Below are 24697 nucleotides of genomic sequence, written 5' to 3' on the forward strand. Positions count from 1 at the left end.
TGTGGGCACTTGTCATAACCACCCCCTCCTCGCCCCCCAGAGAGCAGGCAGACAGGTGGGAATAGCCTGGGGTGAAAGATAGGAGCCAGGGACTTCCCTGGTGGTCCAGTGGCTAAGACTCCACGGTCCCAATGCAGGGGGTCCCAGTTCAACCCCTGGTCAGGGAACTAGATCCCACATGCCGCAACTAATGATCCACATGCTGCAATGAGGACTGAAGATCCCTCACGTCACAACCAAGACAAATAAACAAATAAAAATATAAAGATAGGAGCCATATGAATAAGGACAAATGGGAGCCCTGGCCACATGATCCCAAATGTCCTCTGCGATGCTGCTATGCACTGACCAAGGCGAGGAGGAGACTGACCTAGAAGGAGGGGTCTCATTCACCTACTCGCAGGTACAAAAGGGGGACCTCCAGAAGGCCCCCCTGGCCTGACCAGCACTGCTCCCAGGGATACCCACCAGCAGTGTCTCTAGGGGTAGATTAGCTGCAGTGACAGCTCCCCAGTCTCAGTGACTTAACATGATACACCCCAGGGCAGGTCAGCAGGAGACTCTGCCCCATGCAGTTATCCAAGGACCCAGGCTCCTTCTGTCTGGTGGGCCTTGGAGCTCTCCACTGGACCATCTGTGTCCAGCTGGCTGATGGAGGCGGAGAAGGTATGGAGGAGGAGAAGGTGTGGAGAATCATGTGGGAGGTTTTCTGGGCCTATACCACTTTCCTCCACAATCCACTGGCCACATGGAACACCAAGGGAGACTGGGAAATATGGTGGTCTCAACAACTAACAGGCTGAATTGTATTCTCCCACAAAATATATCTTGAAGTCCCAACTCTTAATACTTTAGAATGTGACCTTTGTTTGGAAACAGGGTCTTTAGAGAGGTAATCAAGTTAAAATGAGGTCATTAGGGTGGACCCTAATCCAATATGGAGAACCCACTCCAGTATTCTTGCCTGAGGGAATCCCATGGACAAAGGAGTCTGGTGGGCTACAGTCTGCTGCTGCTGCTAAGTCATTTCAGTCATGTCCGACTCTGTGCGACCCCATAGATGGCCCATCAGGCTCCCGTTCCTGGGATTCTCCAGGCAAGAACACTGGAGTGGGTTGCCATTTCCTTCTCCAATGCACGAAAGTGAAAAGTCAAAGTGAAGTCACTCAGTCGTGTGCGACCCTCAGCGACCCCATGGACTGCAGCCTACCAGGCTTCTCCATCCATGGGATTTTCCAGGCAAGAGTACTGGAGTGGGGTGCCATTGCCTTCTCCGGGGCTACAGTCTATGGGGTCCCAAAGAGTCCCACACTATTGAAGTGACTTAACAGGCACACACAATCCAATGATTGGTGTCCTTGTACAAAAGGGAAGTTTGGAGATGGGTTCAGTTCAGTTTAGTTGCTCAGTTGTGTCCAACTCTTTGAGACCCCATGGACTGCAGCACACCAGGCTTCCCTGCCTATCACCAACTCCTGGAGCTTACTCAAACTCATGTCCATTGAGTCAGTGATGCCATCCAACCATCTCATCCTCTGTCATCCATCCCCTTCTCCTCCCAACTTCAATCTTTCCCAGCATTGGGGTCTTCTCAAATGAGTCAGTTCTTCGCATCAAGTGGCTAAAGTATTGGAGTTTCAGCTTCAGCAGCAGTCCTTTCAATGAATATTCAGGACTGATTTCCTTTAGGATTGACTGGTTTGATCTTATTGCTGTCTAAGGGACCCTCAAGAGTCTTCTCCAACACCACAGTTCAAAAGCATCAATTTTTCAGTGCTCAGCTTTCTTTATAGTCCAACTCTCATATCCATACATTACTGCTGGAAAAACCATGCCTCTGACTAGATGGACCTTTGTTGGCAAAGTAATATCTCTGCTTTTTAATAAACTGTCTAGGTTGGTCATACACTTTTCTTCCAAGGAGTGTCTTTTAATTTCATGGCTGCAGTCACCCTCTGCAGTGATTTTGGAGCCCCCCAAAATAAAGTCTGTCACTGTTTCCATTGTTTCCCCATCTATTTGCCATGAAGTGATGGGACCAGATGCCATGGTCTTAGTTTTCTGAATGTTGAGTTTTACACCAACTTTTTCACTCTCCTATTTCACTTTCATCAAGAGGCTCTTTAGTTCTTCTCTTTCTACCATAAGGGTGGTGTCATCTGCCTATCAGAGGTTACTGATATTTCTCCCTGCAATCTTGATTCCAGCTTGTGCTTCATCCAGTCCAGCATTTCTCATGATGTACTCTGCATAGAAGTTAAATAAGCAGGTAGATGTACACAGAAGGAAGAACATGTGAAGACACGGGGAGAATGCCATTTATGAACCAAGGATGCCTGAAACTATAGAAGCTGGGAGAGAGGCCTGGACTAGATTCACCCTCTGAACTCTCAGGAGGACCCAACCCTGATGACACCTTGATTTCTGACTTCACGCCTCCAGAACTGTGAGACAACACATCCTTTTGTGTAAGCCACCAGTTGAGGTGCTTTATTATAGCAACCCCAGGAAACAAACACACGACGGGTCTGGGGAGCTCTCCGCCAGCACTGCTGCACCACCTTCTCGTTAAAGGGAAGAGGGCAGACGGCTCTTAGGGCAACGCCTGCCCCTCACAGGTCCTGCTCTCGCCAAGCCCCTCTCCGCACGATGACTCTCTCCCCGCCCGCACCCTTGTTTTCTCTCACCTTCTCCCTGCTGCTGACACTATAACCCCTTCCCTGCTGGGGAGATGGAGGGATCCCAGTCATTTCTAGCCGGAATCCCCAGGTGAAGAAGAGAGAGGAATTTTGCTGTTCTCACCTCATTTTTCTCTTCCTTGTTCCACAGATGCACAAATGCTGCCGACCTTGCTAAGTGAGCTCAAACAAATCCCCTGACTCCTGGGGACTCAGTTTCCCCCCATGTAAAGTGGGAGTGTTGGCACTGACTTCTCTCTCAACGAGGAGTCAGTTAGGAAACCGACACTGTGACACGTGCTGCTGCCTCTGCCCAAGAGAGCGATAATCACTGTAGCTCAAGAGGCTATAAATCCTGCCAGCTGACTGCCCGGTGCTTGAACAGGACCCAGTACTTGGGAAGCTCGGCTGGACTGCAGGATGGGGGCGGCGACAGGGGCTGTGCAGGGGACAGAGCCTCTCGTGTCCAGCCAGGCTCCTCCCGCCCCTAGACCTGGGGGTGCCTGTAGCCATCTGGACCAGGAAGGGATGGACTGAGCTGGAGCTCTGGGCATTGGCACAGCTGGGAAGATGGAGGGCCACGGGGAACAACAGTGGCGGCGGTAATGCTTCTAATTACGGAAGACTTACAAGTGACAGGTTCTGGACAAGGGCAATTGTGATGGTCCAACCATCCTGCCAGGTGTGACGGTGTTTGTGCAGTCAGTGCGAGGGGTCCGGGTGGGCTGCATCCAGGCTCTCTTGACCTATCTTGGGCTAGTCACTCCACTGTTTTGCACTTGGGAGTCCTCCTTTGTAAAACAGGGATAGAAATGATCACACTTCACAAGGCAGGGTTGCTCCCAGAAGCTCTGGGTCAGGGGGACAGAGGGCAGGGTCTTGAGAAGAGAAGCCGGAAGTAAAGGGGTGGTGCCCTGGCCTGGTGGGCATTCCCTCCCCCACACCCCATGGCACACTCCCTCACCCTGGGAGCCGCAGGCAGGCACATTCCCCTGACTCCTGGCAGAAGACAGATTCCTGGGCCCACTCCTGTGGTCTCTGCCTCCTCCTAACAGCAAATCTTCAGACTCTCCTGGAGACGAGTAGGGCGAGGGCAACAGTAAGCATTAACTGGATAACACTCACACGGCTCCTAGAACACCGCCCCGCTCAAGGCAAAGGCTCTGTAAATATTGGTCTTTATTATTATCCCCATGTTACAGACTGTGAGAGCAAGGCTCAGAGATGTTCGGTGAGTGATGAGCTGGATTTCAACCCAGGACTTACAGAGCCTAAGATCTGTGTGTAGGTGTGTATGTGTGTATGTCTGTGTGTGTGCGCTAAGTGTGCACATGTATTTATTCTAGGCTGCGTGTTGGTTCTTTCCTCATCCGGTCTGCCAGAACAGGGCTATGGTCTTGAGCTTTGGAAAATAAACAAGCTTCTTAGGAACTTGGAGTTCGGAAGGAACCTGGCTGTATGGACAAGAGACACTTGTCCTCCTTCGCAGTGCTTTCTTCTCTCCCCACCCCACCCCCATTTTGCCCTCTGCTTCCCCCTCCCTCCTTACCTTCCCTCAAGAGAAAGACTCAGTTCTGCCCACTGGCCAGGTCTCCCACTGAGAGGGTTCCCCTCAATAAGGGACAGAGAGGGTGGGGGCCTGCCCTGGGCTCTGTCCCCTTAGGTCGAGGGCCTTACAGCATTTTTTCCTCAGCTGCCCAGATCAGCTGCTCCCGTTCCCATTTCTGAAGATGATCTGAAAACCAAGGTCTCTTAGTGGAAGCCTCACTTTGGGCCACAGGAGCAGGCTTTGGTGTGGGGATAAAGAGCTGGATCCAGAGCTCTGGGCTGGGGAGGCAGGAGCCACAGGAGAGATGCTCCCAGGACTGGCTGGCAGAGCTGGAGCCTATCTCCTCTCCTTTACCAGCCTTGAGGGTGGGTGGACCCAGGATGAACGCCCATGTTGTTCTCTGAGCTGCTCACTTGTCATCCCTGAGTCTCAGTCTCCTCATCCATAAATCGGGTGTAACAGTACTCGCTCATCAGACTCGAGGCGATCAGGGCACACTAAGCGTTCAGCAGCACCTGATCTGGAGTGGGGCTTCAACACCAGGCAGCTGTTGTTTCTATTCATGATTAGCCTTAGTCTGTGCTGTCTTGCACTTAGTTGCTCAGTCATGTCTGATTCTTTGCAACCCCCAAGGACCGTAGCCCACCAGGCTCCTCTGTCCATGGGGATTCTCCAGGCAAGAATACTGGAGTGGGTTCCCTTGCCCTCCAGGGGGTCGTCCCGACCCAGGGATCAAACCCAGGTCTCCTGCATTGCAGGTGGATTCTGTCCCATCTGAGCCGCCAGGGAAGCCCTAGTGTTTGCCTAGGGAGCAGTATTCCATCCCTTCAAGCCCCTGTTCCTGGGGAGCGCTTCCTGCCTTATGTTCTAGTGGGGCTTGTTTTAGTCCATTTGAGCTGTGTCATAGACACAGTCATAGACGAAGTGTCATAGACACCGTGGCTTATAAACAACAAATGACTGGAGGCTAGAAGTCCAGGATCATGGCATTTGTGGATTTGGTCTCTGGAGAGCCTGCTTCCTGGTTTCATAGATGACCATTTTCACCACCCTCAGACGGTGGAAGGGGGAGGGGGTCCTCTGGGTCATGCCATGTATGACAGCTCTGCTATGATGACCCAATTGCCCCCCAAAGGCCCCACTTCTAAATACCATCACGTATGGGGTTAGGATTTCAATTGTGAACCTGTGGGAACACAGATATTCAGACCACAGCAGAGTCTGAGCTGGGGCGTCCTGATAATAGTGAGGGGTGGGAGAAGTGGGCTGTCAAACCACCCCCTCCAGTACATCATCTTTTCTCTCTTCCAGCACATCCGTCTTAAGATATGTTTTCCAGGACCTACTATGTACTGGACACTTGAACTGACTTGTTCCAATTGCAACAAGCGTTATTGTGTGCCTACGCTGTACCCGGGGCTGTGCTGATGCAGGACATGCAGAGATGAACGTGGGAACATCACACCCCTCAAGGAGCCCACAAACTGAAGGAAAGTCAGAATAAGGGCATGACAGAGCACGGTAAGCGCTTCAATACATTTCATGTGTTATTTTACTGTATTTTTTCAAATATTCATTTTATATTTATCTGGCTGTACCAGGTCTTATTAGCAGCATGTGAGATTTTAGTTGCAGTAGGCAAACTCTTAGTTGTGGCATATGGGAGCTAGTTCCCTGACTGGAGATCAAACCCAGGCCTCCTGCATTGGGAGGGCAGAGTCTTAGCCTCTGGGCCACCAGGGAAGTCCCATCATGTGTTATTTCAAACCAGAGTCACTGAGCACCTAGAATGCCGGAAGCCCTGTGCTGGGTGCCGTGGCTGTCGAGGTGAGTGAAACAAGACCCCTGCCCTCCAGGGGCTCAGAGACCACGGGAAAACTGAGAAATCAACCAGCAACAGTAAAGAAGGTTCCCACGTGCTCAGAGGGCCTCAGTAAACACAAGGGTCTGGGGCCCTGAGGAACTGAGGAAATGATGGAAAACTTTGTGGTGGGGGCGCATCCTTCATGAGGCTCTAAGGGCCAGCAGAAGTTGGGGGATCCTGGAGGACAACCACGTTTAGGGGAGCCTTCCAAGGTTCCTGCTGCCAGTGAGAGCACCTATGCTGTCTCGAGGCAGTGCTGAGGGGCAGAGCGGAGGGGAGGTTTCCCAGAGGGACTGCCTGAGCTGGGTCCTGAAGCAGGAGTCGGAGCTCAGGCAGGCAAGGTCGGGGAGGACTCTGCAGAGGGGACTGCTTGTTCGAAAGCACAGAGGTCCAGCTGGGAGGTGAGCTGGGGCAATCCAGGCAGCTTTCTTAGATGCTAACAAGTTTGGAGGACTCGGTCCTGTGTGATGGGGAACCAATGGATGGGGTCAGGGACAAGGTCAGATAAGGGTATGAGAAAGCTCACCCTCTAGAGGACTAGGTAAGAAGGGATGGGGAGAGTTAAGTTGCTTAAAAAAAAAAATTGAGGGGTTAATCAGACTGTGGACCTACTCTGAAATTTACTTACAAGTTAAGGAGACAAATTGTCCCCATGTTCAATACAGAGCCTTCTAGAATCTGCAAGGAAGCCGTAGAGCACAGCACAGAGTATCACCTGTCATACCCAGAGACAGCTCCTGGAGGGGAGGGAGGGGTCTGCCAACGCTGAGCACTCAAACCCAGCACTCAAATCCAGCATGCTGGCCCTCCCGGAGTCTTGGTCTAATGAGGAGACAGAATTCAGGATGGTGTTAATACATGCTGAGACCAGAGGCAGCATCAGAATCAGAGCAGACTCAGAGATTCTGGACCCCCACGTGTTCAAAGGAGAGGAGAGTCATCTTCCACCCAAATACCTCTGGGCTCAGGGGGCTGGTCCCCACCTCTGGCTTCTCTTATCTGCCCACTGTCTTCAGCCGGGCTTGCGCAGCAAGAATTTAAAAAATTTAAAAGTAAAGATTTGTACTCCAGTATTCTTGCCCAGAGAATCCCATGGATAGAGGGGCCTGGCAGGCTACAGTCCGTACCCACACACAGGTGGGTTGCTCAGTCATTCAGTTGTGTCCCATTCTTTTTGATGCTATGGACTGTAGCCCGCCAGGCTTCTCTGTCCTTGGGATTCTCCAGGCAAGAATACTGGAGTGGTTTACCATTCCCTTCTCCAGAGGATCTTCCCAACCCAGGGATTGAACCCGGGTCTCCTGCATTGCAGGCAGATTCTTTACCGACCAAGCCACCAGGGAAGCCCCCCAACTAGTTTATTTTTCTTTAGGAGGTGCCCTCAGGAAGCACTAGTACCCTGCTGGTGGAAGGCGAGACAGACCAGGAAGTGAGTGTTTTATTGAGCACCCGAGTGACCATCTGGGTAGCTGCGGCTCCATCGCACTGGGACCTCTGGGAGACTGCAGTACACCTCTGAATTGTTGAATCCAAGGGGTGAGACACTGAGGCATTTATCCCTCCACTGCTGCCCATCCATGCTTGGGTTCCTAAGGGTGCCTACCCTGCACTGACTGAACACAAAGCTCTCCTCCCAGCCAGAGAAAATCCAACCCTCCCTCTCCCCCAACCCCCTACCCCATCCTAGCAGAGAGAAAATGGTCTTTCAGGTACTGAGGGCAGGACTTCAACAGCATCTGCTTATCTCAGGGGTGCTGATCACCATTGCAACTGTAAGATGAATGGCTCCAATAATTACTTTCTTAATGTCTCCCTCCTGCACTAGAATATAATCCCTCTGAGGATGCAGACTGCATCACCCCTTAATGCCCAGGACCTAGTTCAGTGTGTGGCCAAGGCAGATGTTCAGCTGATACTTACTGAGTGTAATTTAGAGGTTGATAAATTCATGGTAAAGGCTCAGTTCTGCCTGGGTGCTTTCTCTGGCCCTTTTCCTCTCTCCTCTTCTCTTGTCCCCAACCCCCAGCCCTGATATAGCAGAGTCTACAAGTTATATGCCTATCTATCTAGCCTTCTTCTCAAGTAATAAAAACCGTGATATTTAACCTTGCCAGTGACAGTTTGGAAAAAGGGCCTCCTTCAATGCTAAGTGTGCCTGTGTGTCTGAGTGCTCACCTTGGCGTGTGGAACTGATGACTGCCTCCTTCAGGCTGTGCCCTCACTGGTGGAGGTGCAGCCATCTTTCCTTACCGCCTTCCTGCTGGCTGGAATTTGAATACCATGGCTGGAGCAGGAGCAGCCACCTTGGATTATTAGGTAGAAGCCCTGAACCATGAGAATGGTGGAAATGGAAAGAGCTGGACACCCTGATGGTCAAGGAGCCTTTGCCCCAGCCCTGGGCTGAACCTCTGACCTTGCATTACATTACAGAGTCCTTGGTTATGCCACTGTTATTCGGGGTTTTCTGTCCCTTGCAGCTAATCCTAAGTGGCACATAAGGTGATTGTTAAATTGACTTCTTGGTAGTGTGTGCATAGTCGCTCGGTTGTTTCTCACTCTTTTGTAACCCCATGGACTGTAGCCCACCAGGATCCTCTGTCCAAGGGATTCTCCAGGCAAGAACACTGGAGTGGATTGCCATTTCCTCCTCCAGGGGATCTTCCTGACCCAGGGATCAAACCCACATCCCCTACATCTCCTGCACTGGCAGGCAAATTCTTTACCACTGCATCACCTGGGCAAGAGAGAATAAACGGCCCTCAGGTAGTGGAGGCAGAACTTGCTGAATGGGAGCCCCTGGTTCCTCCCGCTGGAGGCCTCCTCCCAGCTCTTCCTCTTCCCTTCTCCCAGCATCTCACCTCTCTCTGGGGTTTGAGATGTTCTGTTCTCTCCCTGAGAAGCAGCTGCTCCAACAGACTCCCTTTCCCTTTGGAATGGTCCAGACACGCTCCGTGTAGCTCCAGGCTAATACTGCTGCCACTCCACTTCAAAGTTCTTTTGTTGGTGGTGGTGTGGGTGTGGGTGTGGGGGAGGGCGATTGTTTTTCAGTTGTGTTCCGAATCTTCAATCCCATGGACTGCAGCACTCCAGGCTTCCCTGTCTTTCACCAACTCCCGGAGCTTGCTCAAACTCATGTCCATGGAGTCGGTGATGCCATCCAACCATCTCGTCCTCTGTCGTCCCCTTCTCCTCCCGCCTTCAGTCTCTCCCAGCCTTGGGGTCTTTTCCAGTGAGTCAGTTCTTCGAATCAGGTGGCCAACGTACTGAAGTTTCAGCATCAGCATCAGTCCTTCCAATGAATATTCGGGGTTGATTTCCTTTAGGATTGACTGCGGGAAGGCAGGTAAAATTCCCTCTTCCCACTGGGTCTCCTCACTGTCTTTAGGGAACAGGAAAGTCAGTGCTTTCTTGGCACTGTCTCCCACAGCCTGGCTGACGGTGAGTCTGGGCCCCACCAGCCCCTGCTCCCAGGTCTGCACTGCGCTGGGGTGCGGGGATATAAAGGCAGGTAAAATAGAGAGTGGCATCAAGCAGCGAGAGGAAGACGCAGGAGGGCAGAGGACAGCCTTGGGCACACGTTATCGCGTGGGCACAGGGGTTATAAGAGCCCAGGGACTCAGAGCAGGGCTACGCTGCGGGAGGCGGGTGGTGAGCCTGTAGACCCTCCCCACCCGCAGGGCTCCATAGATCGTTTGTCATTGTCCCTTCAACCTTGGTTGTCCCAGGGCCGCCTTCGGGACAGAACTCGAGAAGGAGGAGAGGACTTGGGGACGGGGTAACCCCTCCGGGTGGATCTATCTTCCTAGCCACTCGCAGCTCTTGGGGTTACACTTTCCGGAAGGGGTCTGACGGAAGGTGTGACCTTGGCCAAGTCCTGTGCGCTTCTCCGGCCCCAGTTCCCTTTGGGGTACCCTGGACAGCTTGGGGGCGGTTTGGCTTTCCTTAGCAGAGGGATCCGGAAGGTGGTCCGGGTGCGGGATGAGGACGGCCGGGCTCCTGCGCGCCCCGAACCCGAGCGCACCGGCCCGGAGCGCAGTGCCCGGGACCTCCCGCCGAAGAAGGACCGGCCGGGGGCCCTCGGCGGCCCGGGTTGGAAAGCCAGGACCCGCCCGGCCCCTCCTGCGGGCGGGGCGGCCCCGCGCCGGCTCCTCCCCCGCGCCCGCCCGCGCGGCCGGGGCTCCGTGGCGCGCGCCGTGCCGCAGGTGGCAGCGATGGCCCAGTGCTGAGCGCCCCGCCATGGCCGGCGCCCCGGGGCCGCTCCGCCTGGCGCTGCTGCTGCTCGGGGCGGTGGGCAGGGCCGGCCCCCGCCCCCAGGTGAGACCCGCGGGCCCCGGGGCGGGGTTGGCGGCGGTGCGGGCTGCGGCGGGCCAGGCGTCCCGGACTTGAGCGAAACTCCGCGGGCGACGGGAACCCAAGCCTCGGGAGAGCGGGGCCTAGGACAGTGGAGTGCCCCGGGCTGGGTGGCCGAGATGGGGACCCGGACGGCGGACGGCTCCCCCAGCCCCGGCCAGGCGCCCGTCTTCCTGGCCGCCGGGGCCCCTTGGCCGGGCCACCGGCTGTCCCGCGGCCGCCCTGCGCTGACTTCTGCGCCCGACATCTCCCCGGACCACTTTCCCAACTCCGTCTCCCCCAGACCCGTACCAGTGGCTCGGCTGCAGCCCGAGCTGCCCTCTCCCACTCTACCCCAGACCCCTTCCCGCAGTGTCTGCGCCCCAACCCGCCACCGCTTGCTATGGGAGACCCTCCGGGAAGGCAGAGAGGCCAGGCTGTGGACCCCCAGCTCCACTCTCCTCCCCCGGCACAGCCTTTGACTCACAGCCCCAGGGACCCTGCGGTGGCAGCTTGCTGTCCTTCCTCCTGACCTCCCAGAGGGAACCTGAGAGCCACATCGGCTCCCCAGCCCCAAGGCAAACACGGAAAAGGCTCCCTGTTCCTCTGGAAGCAGGCAGCACCCTCCACACATACACACACTCATCTGACACCCCCAGCTTGACCTCCTTGGTGGTCAACAAGCACCAGAGCTCATACTGGGACACTCAGAGACACCTTGGCCTCCCCACGCCCTTGGAGAGCTGACCCCGGGGGACCCCTACAGCCCCTCTCTGCCTTTGCTGCCTCCAGGCTCCTGGGCTGGGGGCTGTGTCAGCCTGCCTTAGGAGAGGGGAGTTGTCCAGAGATGCTGTGAGATGCTTGAACAGAGAGGAGGTGCAGGCTTGGGTGGCCTGTCCTGTGCCGGGGGGCTGTGTTTTCCCGTGACCTCCCACTCCTACCCCTAGACCGGAAGCTTTGGGGAGGGGTCCTGTACAGGCCTTGAAATTTGTCCCAGGTGGGAGGCAGGAGTAGGGGCTTGGGTGAGGGCCGACTCCATCCCTGGTTGAGAATCCAGATGTGGACAGATGCGTCTCCCAGCTAAGGTGCCAGCCCTTCCTCAGCCCCGTGTTTTTCCCAGACTCATTCCCCTCCCTCTCCCTGTCTGCCAGCCCAACTCCTGCCCTTGCCGCACAATGGCTTCCCTGGTATGCCTGGGATCTCTCCGGAGCCAGGACTGCAGACTGCTCTGGCTCACCTTTACCTCCTCCCCCTCCTCCCTCCTCCCCCTCCTCCTCTTCCTCAGGCTGGGACAGAGTCGGGGTGGGAGGCTCTGGTGCCTGGTCCCATCCTGCTCCAGGCCAAGTTTGCAGATTAAGCAAAAAAAGAGAGGTTGTGGCCACCTGTCTTCTCCCCAAAGTTCCTTTGCCCAGAGGAGGGGGGCTTCTTGAACCCCCTCTCTTCTGATCCCCTCTCTTCTGATCCCCTGAGAGTAAAAGCCCAATATCCTGGGGCCATATCTGTAGTCCTGGGGACACAGAGAAGGGCAGGGTGAGCCAGGCTCCGAGCAGAGAAGGGGAGTTTCGCGAGGTGCCCCTGCTTTGAGCATTCCTGGCCCGCGGAGGTCTGAGTGACAAGCTTGGAGGTCAGACTGCAGTAATTGCGACACAACTCATCCTGCGTGTAAGACTCTATAAACACTGGTGGATTTTGCCTTCTATTTTCTGTTTATGAGATCAGCAAGACTAGGTTGCTCCCTCCATGTCCCTGCTGGAGGGATAAATCTCAGAAAAGGAGGGTTCCCTGTATAAAGTGAATCCAGCAGACCAGCAGCAGAGAGGAGAAAGGGGTGCAGGGCTGGGCTGGTGCCTAATACCTGCCCATCCAGGCGGGACCAAAGGGAAAACCGAGTGAGCTACCCACAGTCAGGCTGGCCAGGCTGGAGGGGGTACAGGCAGCGGGGGTGGTCGAATTGACCTCTGAAGAAGGGGACCTAGGCCACTCCATCATTGCCAGGAAGGACCACCCCCTCCCCTATTCCTTTCTTCCCCAAGACCCCTGTCAGGGAGCTGGTCTACTGAGGGCAAGCCTTTGACACCCAAAATTAGAGCCAGCCAAGACTGGGTTCAAATATTCCTGACCATCGCAAACAGAACCTCAGTTTCCTCATCTGTAAATAAGGATCATGAGCCCCACCACATAGGAGTTCTGGAGCGGATTGAGACACTGGCATCTCGTGACGGCAGCTTTAGTCACTCAGGGGCTCTGACCCTCTCTTGTCCTCGGACATCTGGAAGCCTTCTCCAGGGTGGTGGAAGAGAGCTGGGGGCGGGGGCCCCTCTAGTGAAGGGTGGAGGGAGTCCAGAGGACGCCACGGTCAGCGTGCAACTTGTTCTTGAGCTGGACTCCCTCCCAGACATGGCCTCCAGTGGGGATCAGAGCAGGAGATACCAAGAAACCACATCCTGCCCTCGGATGCCTGGCTGTGAGGAGAAGTAGGCTCTTCTTTAGTGGCAAGCTGCCCCTGAGTAGGTTCCTCCCTGTGTGTGACAGAGAGATGAGGAGATACAGAGATACACAGAGACAGAGAAAGAGACAGAGAGAGACATAAAGAGAGAGGGACGGGGGGAAGGGGTTGTATGAACCCCTGTTTCTCCTCTGCACTCACGTGACCTTCTGTGACTTCCTGCCTGTGAGTCCCTGTGTCTGAAACATCTCAGCGTGTCATTGTGTATCTGACAGTGTGCCTGTGTGACTCCAAGTGTGATACTGCATCTGTGGGGAGGGGTGTGTGTGTGTGTGTGTGTGTGTGTATGACAGACCTCTTAGAGTGTGAATGGGTGTCTGTCAGTGTGTGTCCGTGTGTGGGTGAGAAATAGTGTGCTTGTGACAGAACATGTGACTCTTTCTCTGTATCTATGTGTGCGACAGTGTGACTTAAGTATATGTCAACCAAGGGGTCTCTGTGTGTGTACTTGACCGTCTGCGAGTTAGCGTGTGGGAGAGAGGCTCTGTCGCGTCTTAGTGTGTAAGCATGTGCTCCACGGCATGTGTGATAGCGTGTGTGGCAGCGTGTCCCTGGGAGGGGTCTGTGCATGTGAGAATGTGTGTACAGTCTTCCTTTCCCTGCCCTTCTGCTCATGCATCTGGAGTCTTTAAGGAAAAAGAAATGGGGCCAAGAGCGCAGGGACCAGCAGCCCCATCCCTGCAGGTCTCAGAGGCCGTCAGTGATGGCTGAGCTCTGGAAGTCGGGCAGAGAAGATGAGGCCGGGGGTCCTGCCTTGGGGAAGACGCAGGGCTGCACCAGTTGGTAGACCCCAGAGTTGCCACTGGAGCCCTCTTTTTCCTCTCCCATTTTCCCCACCTCAGAGGCCTCTCTTTCCTCCTTCCCTTCAGTCAGAAAGGTTCCCGGAGAAGGAAGGAATCTGATGCACTTATTCATACTGAGACAGGAAGCTGTAGGAGGAATTCTTCAGGTTAGCAGCCAGTGTTTGGAGGTGTGCCCTCCCAGGGTGTTGGAAAGTCCCGCACCCTGAGGGCAGCCACCCGCTCTGCATCCTTCTCTCCCTGCTCTTCCTCCTTAGAACACTGCCCGTTCATACAGGGCTGGATAACCCCTAAAGCTTTTTGCTACTTTATCTTGCTGGAACTGTCCTGGAATTCTTAGAGAAGAGTGATGTGCCCATTTTACAGATGAGGAAATTGAGGCCCCAGAAGGTTAAAATTTGTCCCATCAGTCCCACATTAACAGACAACTGGGATTTATGCCCAGGACCTGTACCTGTCTGTTCAGTGCTCCCTCCTGGCCTCTTCTTTCTCACCTCCTGCTTCCTCCCCAAACTCTTGAATCTGAGAGATGCCCCCTCCTTACTGTGACCTCCACCCAGGCATTGCCCCCGTTTGCCTTCACCCCCATGCAGAGAGTGCCCATAACACCTGGTGAGTCCTGATTCTAAAAACTGCCAGCCTGCCCTCACCCAGGCCCGTCAAGTGCCCCATCTCCAGCCAGCTCGGCAGCCTGTGAGGGGCAGGGCTTCCATCACTGAATCCTCTCCACCACCCAGCCCCTGCAGCCCCTCCTCTCCAGGCCTAGGGCAGAACCTCACATCAAAGGGGGATGAAATGGGGCGGGACAGGGTGGGGCGGGGCGGGGGTGAGGGGCAGCCAGTGGGCAGGACCAGGCCCCTCCTTGCGATTTCCTGCTTGCTGTAAGGCACGGAGGCTTTGCTATTGGCTACGTTTGCAGCTGGAAGATGCCACGAATTAAGCTGAATGATCGGTCCTTGGCAAGAAAATATGTTTGTTTCCTCCTGCCAGGAGTTTGTTGATCCTAGAAATGAAGGAGGAGTAGGACCCTGACTCCCCGGGGAGCCTGGCTGCCCGGACCACGCTTTGCTTTCTCCCATCAACAGCAGAAATCCAGGACAGCTGTTGTTGACTGAGTTTTCCACGTACTGGGTACTGGGGCCCTTTAGCATCAACTCACTTAATGCTCATGAGGAGGGAGGGACTATGGTTATTTCCAGTCTGTGCAGGTGTGAGCTCAGGCTGGAAGTTAAAACTCTTGGACAAGGTCAGAAAATCAATATATGAGGGAGCCAGGGTCAGGCCTGGCTCTGCTCCTAAGGCCAAGGCTATTCATGCATCTCCGTGTAACCGTGCTCCCCTGGGCCCTGGGCCTGGCCACACCGAGTAACCTCAGCCTTGTTCCAGGCCAGAGCCTCCCAGCTGCCCCGGGTCCTGAGAAGATTCTCCTGAACAGCGGTCCGTAGCTGTCCTCGGCTTGCTCCCTGGAGCTGTAGTGTCCCACCTCTGCCACTTTGTTCCAGCCGGGCCCCCCTGCTGAAATGCCCACCCTCTGCCCTTGCTGGGCCCAATCTCTCCCCACAGATCCCCTGCTTAACCTCCGCTCACAGCCCCCAGAGGGCCCCCTGACCCCCCCAGAACTCTCGGGTCTGCACCGAGTTCCGCCTCAACCTGAGCAGTGTCACCTGCCTTCTCTGCTGTGTCCTGAAGAGCATTTGTCCCCACCCCACCCCCAAGGAGCCTGTGGATTCTCTCAGGCAGGGGCTCTGCCCTCATCTTTGTGTTCCCCATGTCCCTCCGTCAGACCTGCCACCCAGAGTCTGGCACGGTATTACTTCCATAAACACCAGGTGGGGAGAGGCCAGAGGTCTGGTAGTTTGTGTGTTTGACTGGGGAGAGGTGGGGCGGAAGTGAGCAGTATTTGGAGAACTTCAACTGGTGCAGGAAGATGGCAGCAAACCCTGTTGTCAGGAAGCCCTCTATCTGAGGGGGCGACCCAGCCCCTGTTCTCGAGGAGCCCCAGTCTGAGGGGAGACAGCCCTGTCCTCAGGAAGCCCCAATCTGAGGAGACACAGCCCTGCCTCAGGGAGCCCCAGTCAGAGGGGAGACACAGTGCTGCCTCAGGGAGCCCCAGTCTGAGGGGAGACAGCCCTGTCCTCAGGGAGCCCCAGTCTGAGGGAAGACACAGCCCAGCCTCAGGGAGCCCCAGTCTGAGGGGAGACACAGCCCTGCCTTAGGGAGCCCCAGTCTGAGGGGAGACACAGCCCTGCCTCACGGAGCCCCAGTCTGAGGGGGGAGACAGCCCTGCCTTAGGGAGCCCCAGTCTGAGGGGAGACACAGCCCTGCCTCACGGAGCCCCAGTCTGAGGGGAGACACAGCCCTGCCTTAGGGAGCCCCAGTATGAGAGGAGACACAGCCCTGCCTCACGGAGCCCCAGTCTGAGGGGAGACACAGTCCTGCCTTAGGGAGCCCCAGTCTGAGGGGAGACACAGCCCTGCCTCACGGAGCCCCAGTCTGAGGGGAGACACAGCCCTGCCTCACGGAGCCCCAGTCTGAAGATAGTTTCTTTTCCAAAGCTCTGCTCAGAGCAAGTGACAGGGCTGCCTCTGCCTCCAAGTCCCCTGGAGGTTGGTGGCCAGCCTGGCCTTCCTGGTACTGTCCTTACCCTTTAACCCCACTCCCCACCTCCACCTCCAGACTTCTGGCTTCCACGAGCTTCCCCGTTCTCACTCCCTGCCCCTGACACACCTTCTGCCCCAGTTCCCAGCAGTGACCTTGCTTCCTGCCTGCTTTCCTCCTGGAAAGAGAGATGGAGTGGGATTTCTTCCCAGTCTCCCTGTCCCAACCACCAGCAGCTGCCATTTTCAGGGGCAGGAGGAGAAGGAAAGCGAGTCTGGGGGTTTGAGCCACCAGGACTGGCTTTAGTGAAAACTGTTTGGGCCCCTCAGTTGTAGCTAAAATCGTGATACTGCCTTTGCTGTTGGGTTTGATTTCCTATTCTTTTTTTTTTTTTTTTTTACAAATACACTTGACCTTTGCCCTCAGAAGAGGACATCTCAGATATCTCCACCTGTGGTCTCAGCACACTTACTCTAAGAGTGTGGGTGGGGCTCAAGCAAGCTTGTTTCCCCCCTTCCCCAGGGCTTCCTAGGCAGCCAGGGATGAGCCCAAGACAACCTGTGTCTTTATGGAAAGCGTCTCATAAACCAGCGGTCCCCAACCTCTTTGGTACCAGGAACTGGTTTTGTGGAAGATAGTTTTACCGCGGTGAGGGGATGGTTTGGGGATGACTCAAGCTTCCCAGGTGGCGCTAGTGGTAAAGAAACTGCCTGCCAATGCAGGAAATATAAGAGATTGGAGTTCAATCCTGGGTCGGAAAGGTTCCCCTGGAGGAGGGCACAACAACCCACTCCAGGATTCTTGCCTGAAGAATCCCATGGACAGAGGAGCTTGTCCATAGGGTGGCAAAAAGTCAGACATGACTGAAGCGACTTAACACACCCACAAGTCCATTATATTTATTGTGCACTTTATTTTTATTATTATTACATTAACTCCACCTCAGATCATCAGGCATTAGATCTCAGAAACTGGGGATCCCTGTTACAAACCACAACTCAGCTTAAATCTGGGCAAGATTACCCAGACACCAGATCCAGTGTGCTTAGGGCACCACCAGTCAAGGATGCAAGCTCCCCAAAGGAAGCTGTTTTAATTTCAGCACAAATGCTTATTGTTGTGATTTTAAAAAGTGAAATTTTGTTTTAAATTATGTATAGGTCCTAAATTTTATCCAAGGGGCTCCCTGGTCATTTGTGTGTCTGCAGCCTCTAAGTGAAGAATATTTAGAATCTTAAGCCTGTTCAGGAAAAAATACAAATAAAAAAGAAACATAGTCCCAAGACATATGTAGAGGAAGCACACTACAGTGTCTGGGATTGGATAATGCCCTCTTGGGGCATCTGCTTGGGTCTGTCTAAAAGCCAGTTGTGTTTCCTTATCTGAAAGTGGAGCTTCTTATCCCCCTGCTCACAGATAGGGGGGCCCCTCCCAATGCACGCCTGATCTCTGTGTCCTGGAACGTTTCTGACCCCTTCACCCCATGTCTTCAAGACTCCTCCTTCTCCAGTTGATAGAGCTGGGCTGATGTTTGACCCATGTTGTTGTGCTAGAAGGAGACAGTGCAGACTTGTGTTGACCTCCCAGATGACATGATTGCATTTTGTAGGAGGGACACTAGAGCAGGGGTCCCCAACCTTTTTGGCGCAAGGGACCGGCTTTGTGGAAGACAGTTTTTCCACGGACTCGGGGTGGGGGGGCTGGTTTCAGGATGATTCAGGTGTGTTACAATTGCTGTGCACTTTATTTCTATTATTATATCAGGTCCACCTCAGATGATCAGGCATTAGGTCCCGGAGGTTGGGGACCCGTGTGGTAGTGGGAAATAGTACCGAGGTCTGCAGCCCTGAATCCCACCACAGCCCACATCGTCCACTGCTCCAACAGTCACTGATCTGGGAGGCTGCAGGTCCTAGCCTCAGCTCTGCTCCTTGGAGAGCTGTGTGACCTTGACTGAGCCCCTCTCCCACTCTGAGCCTGTGTGTCCCCTTCTAGAATGGTGGATGAAAGTGTGAGAACTTCACAGGCAGGTTGACTGGCACTGGAAAGGAGCCCGTGGCAGTCATGAACCCCAGGGCCTTCAGGAAATCTCTGCTGGGTGGGGACAGATGAAACCGTGAATGAGACACACATGCTCTCCCCTCCCCCTCCTCCACTCACCCCAACAGCATCCTTTCAGTAGCCATGGGCTGGACATTTGCTACACCTCAAGGTATGCTTGGAGAAGGCACTGGTGACCCACTCTGGTACTCTTGCCTGGAAAATCCCGTGGACAGAGGAGCCTGGTAGGCAGCAGACCATGGGGTTGCGAAGAGTCGGACACGACTGAGCGACTTCACTTTCATTTTTCACTTTTCACTTTACTACATTGGAGAGGGAAATGGCAACCCACTCCAGTGTTCTTGCCTGGAGAATCCCAGGGACAGGGGAGCCTGGTGGGCTGCCGTCTATGGGGTCACACAGAGTCGGACACAACCGATGTGACTTAGCAGCAAGGTATGCTCTGAAAAACATCCACTGGAGCCCCTCATTGGGTTGTCATCCCCTTGCAAAGATGGCCAAAGCCTGTGGGATTTGGGGCCCTAAGATCCCCTAAAGATCAAGAAACCAAGTGTGTGGGGGCAGAGGGTAAAATAGACTTGAATTGGACCCAAGGGGCCCCTTTTTCTTTCTTCTCCCCAGGGCGCCACCGTGTCCCTCTCGGAGACCGTGCAGAAATGGCGAGAGTACCGTCGCCAGTGCCAGCGCTTCCTGACCGAGGCCCCGCCCCCGGCCGCAGGTGAGAGCAGGCGGGGCCCCCACCCAGCAGCTCCCCAGAGCCGCCAGAGGCCCCCCAAGCTGGCTTGGCATCCCTTGCCTCTGCCTATGCCTAGGACCTGCATCTGCCCTATGCCTTGGGGTGCAGCCATGTAGCTGCTGTACCCCTTGCCAGGGCCCCTCCAGAGCTGACACCAGGCCATTCCGTTCTGTGTCCTCAGCGCCTCCCGGCTTATGCCCGGGCTGGAGGCCTCACTCACATACTTACAGTAATGAACGTTTAGGGGGCTCATGTGGGCTGTTTTAAAGAACAGAGGATTGAAGCCAGACAGGCCTCTGTTCCTGACCTGCGGTCCTGACCCAGTCGCCTGAGGAAGTGATCTCGGGCTGGAGAGGTACTGAGGCACCATCCTGGTCACAGGAGGTGTGGAATTTCAGAAAAGGCCATGAAGATTGTTTATTAAGCACTTATTATGCTCTGGTATCTTTGCTGCATACGCTGTTTGTCCCTGCACAGCCCTGTGGGCTGGGAAATCAACCCCATTTTACAGATGAGAAAACAGAAACCTTAAGTACTTGGCTCCAAGTCCCACTGCTGCTAAGTGGTGCCTGTTGGGTGGGAACGTGCTAGGCAGGGAGCTTTCTGCTGGGTAGCCTCCCAAATGGGGAGCAGGGGAAAGCGGAAAGCACCCCAGCCAGGCTCGGACTAAACGCCTTCCCCCTGCACCAGACCTCTTCTGCAACCGGACCTTCGATGACTATGCCTGCTGGCCGGATGGGTCACCAGGCTCCTTTGTGAATGTCAGCTGCCCCTGGTACCTACCCTGGGCCAGCAGCGGTGAGTCCCCTTCCCCACATGGACCTTGCCTCCCTGGTGTCCAGGAAGCTCGGGTAGGGGTGGAGTTCGCATAGTAGGCCTCCTCATGGTGGTCTGCCTACCTTTCCTTGGGGATGGGGAGCAGTAGGGTGTGATAGCAGGTATAACCTGGGCCTGAGGCTTATTCTGGCAGGTGGCTGTAGGGAAAGCATGAGGCTCTGACTTAAGAAAGAAATGTGAGCACCCGCTTGCATCTAGTACTCAGGAAAGGAATCAGGCGGGAACAGTTCTTGGGTACTTGGGTGGGGGTGGTTTGAGGTGTCATTGCTGTGTGTGTGTATGCATGTGTTTGTAGGTGCCCCACTTCCCTGGTGGCTCAGATGGTAAAGAACCTGCCTGCAATGCAGGAGAAACAGTTTCGATCCCTAGGTTGGGAAGATCTGGAAAGGGGGATGGCAATCCATTCCTGTATTCTCACCTGGAAAATCCCATGGACAGAGGAGCCTAGCGGGCTACAGGCCATGGGGTTGCAAAGAGTCAGACATGACTGAGCGACTAACACTTGCCTGATAGTGCCCTGGAGCCACCTCCTGACTTTTCAAGGGGTTCACTGCTCAGAGGAACCCAGGCAGTGGTGATCAGGCCTTAGTAGGATTGTCCTCCAGCCCTCCCCAGCTCACTCCTGCCTGTAGGGGACACCTTGTGGTGGGAAGGGTGTAATTGGGTAGGTGAGAGGGGCTTTGGAGTGCAGAGACCTACAGAGACTGCAGAGAGAGCTCTGACTAGAGGGGGAGACCATGTGCCCCCCCGCCCCCCGCCCCGTGTGTCCCAGGAGACAAGCACCCTTGCCTCAGAGAGCTCACAGTCTCAGGAAGGGAGAAAAGATACTGTCTTATAATAACGATACTGATTCAGTGCCTGCTTTGTGCCTCATCCTGCCCTAAAAGGCAAGTATTCATGTAATCTTTACAACAACCCCCCAGTATGCTTGTAATACAGATAGGGGAACCGAGTCCCCAGACAGTTTACGCCGCTCACTCTAGATGACGTAGTCAATGGCAGGACCGGGATTTGAAGGCAGCCTGTGCTCTTAATGACAGTGCATTGAAGGGGTCTGAGACCAAGCAGAAACTGGCCCAGAAGCAGGTGTGAAACGAAGGTCATGCTGTGGGAAGCCAGTGTGCTTCCTGGAGGAGGCAGCTGCTTAGTGGAACATCAGGGCACCTGGCAGGGCCTGGCGTCAGCTTCAGCTCAGAACACGGGATGGAGGTCAGACGAAGCCCCAGCTGGAGTCCTGAGGACTGTCTCTCCTGCTGTCCCCTCCTGATATGACCCCCCACCCCAAGGTGCATGCTGAGAGCCTGGGCTGGAAAGAGGCAGGCACCTGGGTGAGACAGAGCAGCCCAGTGCCCTTCATGCAGCTCTTCCATAAGCACTTTATGTACCTACAGTCATTTAATCCTCACAACAACCTTTCAGGGCTCCGAGTACTCCAAGAATACTTCATCTAGTACTCCGATGACCCTCCTTTCTTACAGAGGAGGAAACTGAGGCCCAGAGATGCTAAATGACTTTTCCAAGCTCTCACAGTGAGTGAATAGCAGACCCATGAATCAACCCAGGAGTCTGGTTCAGATCAAGCGTGTGTCATTTCTGCACCAGGCTTCCTCCAGTGTGCGGGCACATGTGTGTTCCTGTGCATGTGGGTCTGGGCATGGAGACAGCGGAGCGACCTGGGCCTCTGCTGGCTGGACTACCCCAAGGGAGGGCAGTGAACTGCTTGCCTTCTCCCTGGAGATGAAATCTTATGATTCTGCTTCACACTGTTCCAAGTGGCTGTGTGATCACACTGTTCCAAGTGGCTGTGTGAACTTGACTGAACTTCTAGACCTCTCTGTGCCTCTGGACATCATGTGGGAGGGGGGATATAGCTAGGTGATGGGGGTGTTGGGAGGATTTCAAATTCCTAGAAAATGGTTTCTGTTAACTTTTTCCACCTACCTGACTTGTCTTCTCCGCTTCCCTCAATACACAGAGGTTCCCAGCTCCCCAAAGGTTTGGGACTGGCTGGCTGGCTGGTCCTCTAGACCCCGGGGAGCCAGGCGCAGGACAGGGCCCATCACTCAGCACTAAGCCACCCCCAGCTCTGCCTGCTGCTCGTGGCTCCATCCATCACCTTTAATTTTATTTGAGCAGGAAATAGGTCCTGGTGGTGCCCATTTATGAGCGAACATGGTTTTATTGCTTTCTCCATGAAGATAACAGCCACTGCACAGGCCCCCTGCCAGCCTCCACCCCCGCCCCCAGCTCCCCACCTCACTTCCTTTTTTGACCAAGCTAACTCACTCCCTTTTTTGACGCTTGGGATCACAGACTCTGCCTCCCTCTCCCCTCTCTCTGAGTCAAGGACCCACAGAGATACCCACCCTGGGTTCCTGCAACATAATTGCTGTCTCTGGCCTGTCCTGGCTGTCCCCTTGGCAGAAGCTGGCACGGGGGGCTTCCCTCACCCCCTCCCAGGGCATGGGGGAGGAGGGAAGGGGCAGTTCTGAAACTTTCTTGGGTTAATCAAGGGAGTGCCGTAAGTGAAAATGTTGTAGTGGGAATTAGGAGCGTGAGGAAGAAAGAGGAGAAGATCTTAGTCAATGTCCTGGGAGAAAACACACTCAGCTGGGAATCTTAAAAGAACCTGATAGAGGGACCACTTCAGAGGTTGGTCTGGGTTCACCTGGTGGCTCAGCAGTAAAGAATCTGCCTGTAATGCAGGAGACACAGGTTCAATCCCTGGATTGGAAAGGTCCCCTAGAGGAGGGCATGGCAGTCCACTCCAGTATTCTTGCCTAGGAAATCCCATGGACAGAGAAGCCTGGCGGGCTACAGTTCATGGTGTCGCAGAGTCAGGCACAACTTAGCAATTAAACAACAAGGGACATAACGCACCAAGGACTATAAGAGTGGGAAGCTTTAGTATCCCTAGGTCCCAGTGGGGCAGGAGCAGGGCTGTGGTGCCCTCATGACAGCTGGAGGTCATGGTGATGGAGAGGCCACCAGCAGGACAGGTCCGTGATCACAGAGGGGCAAAAACCACTGCCAGAACCTCAGAATCAAGGCAAAAAGGGAGCAAGGGAGAAATACCCCAGCCTCTCTTTCCAACTGTCTTCCTACCTCCTGCCAGTGCCTCCCATTAGCTAAACCCAGCAAAGGGCCGGGAACTCAAGTGATACTGTCCACAGCGGTCAGCCTTCTAGGGCGCAAGGCAGGGCAGAGGAATGACTCGAGAAATTATTAAATTCAAAACAATTACCCAGGGCAGGTCTGTGTTAAGAGCTGCGGATGTCGGTGAGACCTTAGAGGTGTGTGAGTGTGTGGGCTTTGGGGAGAAGGGGTGACTTTCCCACGGGGCTTGAAGAGCTTGCTCGGGAGCCTGGGAAGTGGTGCTGAGGGAGGTCAGAGCCACCTCTTCTGCCTGGGGTGTGGCATTAGGAAGGCTTCCAGAGGTAGGTGTCATCAGGGCCAGGCCTTAAAGAACAGGTGGATGGAGATGGATGAGGGAGAGGAAGGCCCTCCAGGGTGGAGGATGTTTAGGCACCAGCTCAGAAATGGGGCCAGGCCTCAGAACTGTACAGCATCCCAGGGACATCAGCCAAGTCCTTGAATGCAGACCCCTCTAATTCAGAACCGGGGATTGCACTGAAAGGGTGGGGGCAGGCGAGTCAGGGAAGGAAGGGCTTCAGAGGAGATGCCTTGTGTCCACAAGATTTTCTCTCTGGAAACCAAGAGGCTGGAGTGGTGTCCAAGAGCCTGCTGCCGCCTGAGGGCCCTCCAGCAACCTCACTTCCCCGCCAACAGCTGAGTTGCTCGTTACAAATCATTCCAGTCTCATTAGCTGCACCCTCTCCTGATCCCTACCTGTTTGTGAGCTTGGTTCTAATTATAGGAGAGTCATAAAATGCTTTAAAAATAGCCTATAACTCACAATTCTTGGTAACTCTGACAGGTGCCTCCCTGGAGGAGCTTTTGCAGCAGGCCAGGGTTGCGGAAGGAAGCCAAGGCCCCCTGCTGGTCCTGGAGGGATTTCAGCTGCGGCAGGGTCCTAAGTTCCAGCCCAGCCCCAGTGAAGGGCACTCTTTTGAGGAATTGGGGCCAGGGTTGGGGTGGACGGGGTTGGGCAGGAGCAGGACTTTCACTGTGACTGTGTTCTGAAGGCCAGCCAGGCACCCAGGTGGCGCTAGTGGTAAAGAATCCGCTTGCCAATGCAGGAGACGCAAGAGACGTGGGCTTGACCCTGAGTCAGGAAGATCCCCTGGAGAAGGAAATGGCAACCCACTCTTGTATTCTTGCCTGGAAAGTTCCATGTACAGAGGAGCCTGGCGGGCTACAGTCCACGGGGTTGCAAAGAGTTGGACATGATTGAGCGCACACACACACACACACACACACACACACAGCTACCAGGCATTTCACATGTTTTCACCTCTAGTCTTCACACCACCAACCTGGGAAGTTATCATGGTTTCCATTTTACAGATGAGGAAACTGAGACCCAGGGAGGTCTGCCCCAGGTCCCATAGCTGGTTGAGGGCAGGACCAGGATTTGAGCTTGAGGTCTTCCTCTAGTCCTTGATGTGAGGCACAGCCCCTCACCCGGAGTCCAAGCTGGGACCTTTAGTTCCAGCCCTGGCTTTGACCCTCATTTCTGAACTCCGGGGAGGTCCTGTGACTGCCCTCTTTGAATCTCGGCATCCTGGCCTGGAAGCTGGGGGCCCAGAAGTCCGTGCTGGCCACTGCTGTTGCCAGGG

The 24697-nt window shown here is 54.8% G+C and overlaps 1 protein-coding gene across 1 annotated transcript in view; it reads left to right on the forward strand.

Annotated features, from left to right (window-relative positions):
* The first annotated feature begins 10327 nt into the window (after positions 1-10327).
* The window catches only part of GLP1R (glucagon like peptide 1 receptor), a 36231-nt gene continuing 21861 nt past the window's right edge, over positions 10328-24697 (forward strand). The window contains exons 1-3 of the mRNA XM_068960732.1: positions 10328-10405; positions 19007-19103; positions 19812-19919. Coding sequence (XP_068816833.1) covers positions 10328-10405; positions 19007-19103; positions 19812-19919 — 283 coding nt within the window. The remainder of the gene's footprint in view (positions 10406-19006; positions 19104-19811; positions 19920-24697) is intronic.

This window comes from Capricornis sumatraensis, chromosome 22, assembly GCF_032405125.1.
Source record: "Capricornis sumatraensis isolate serow.1 chromosome 22, serow.2, whole genome shotgun sequence".
NCBI classification, from domain to species: domain Eukaryota; kingdom Metazoa; phylum Chordata; class Mammalia; order Artiodactyla; family Bovidae; genus Capricornis; species Capricornis sumatraensis.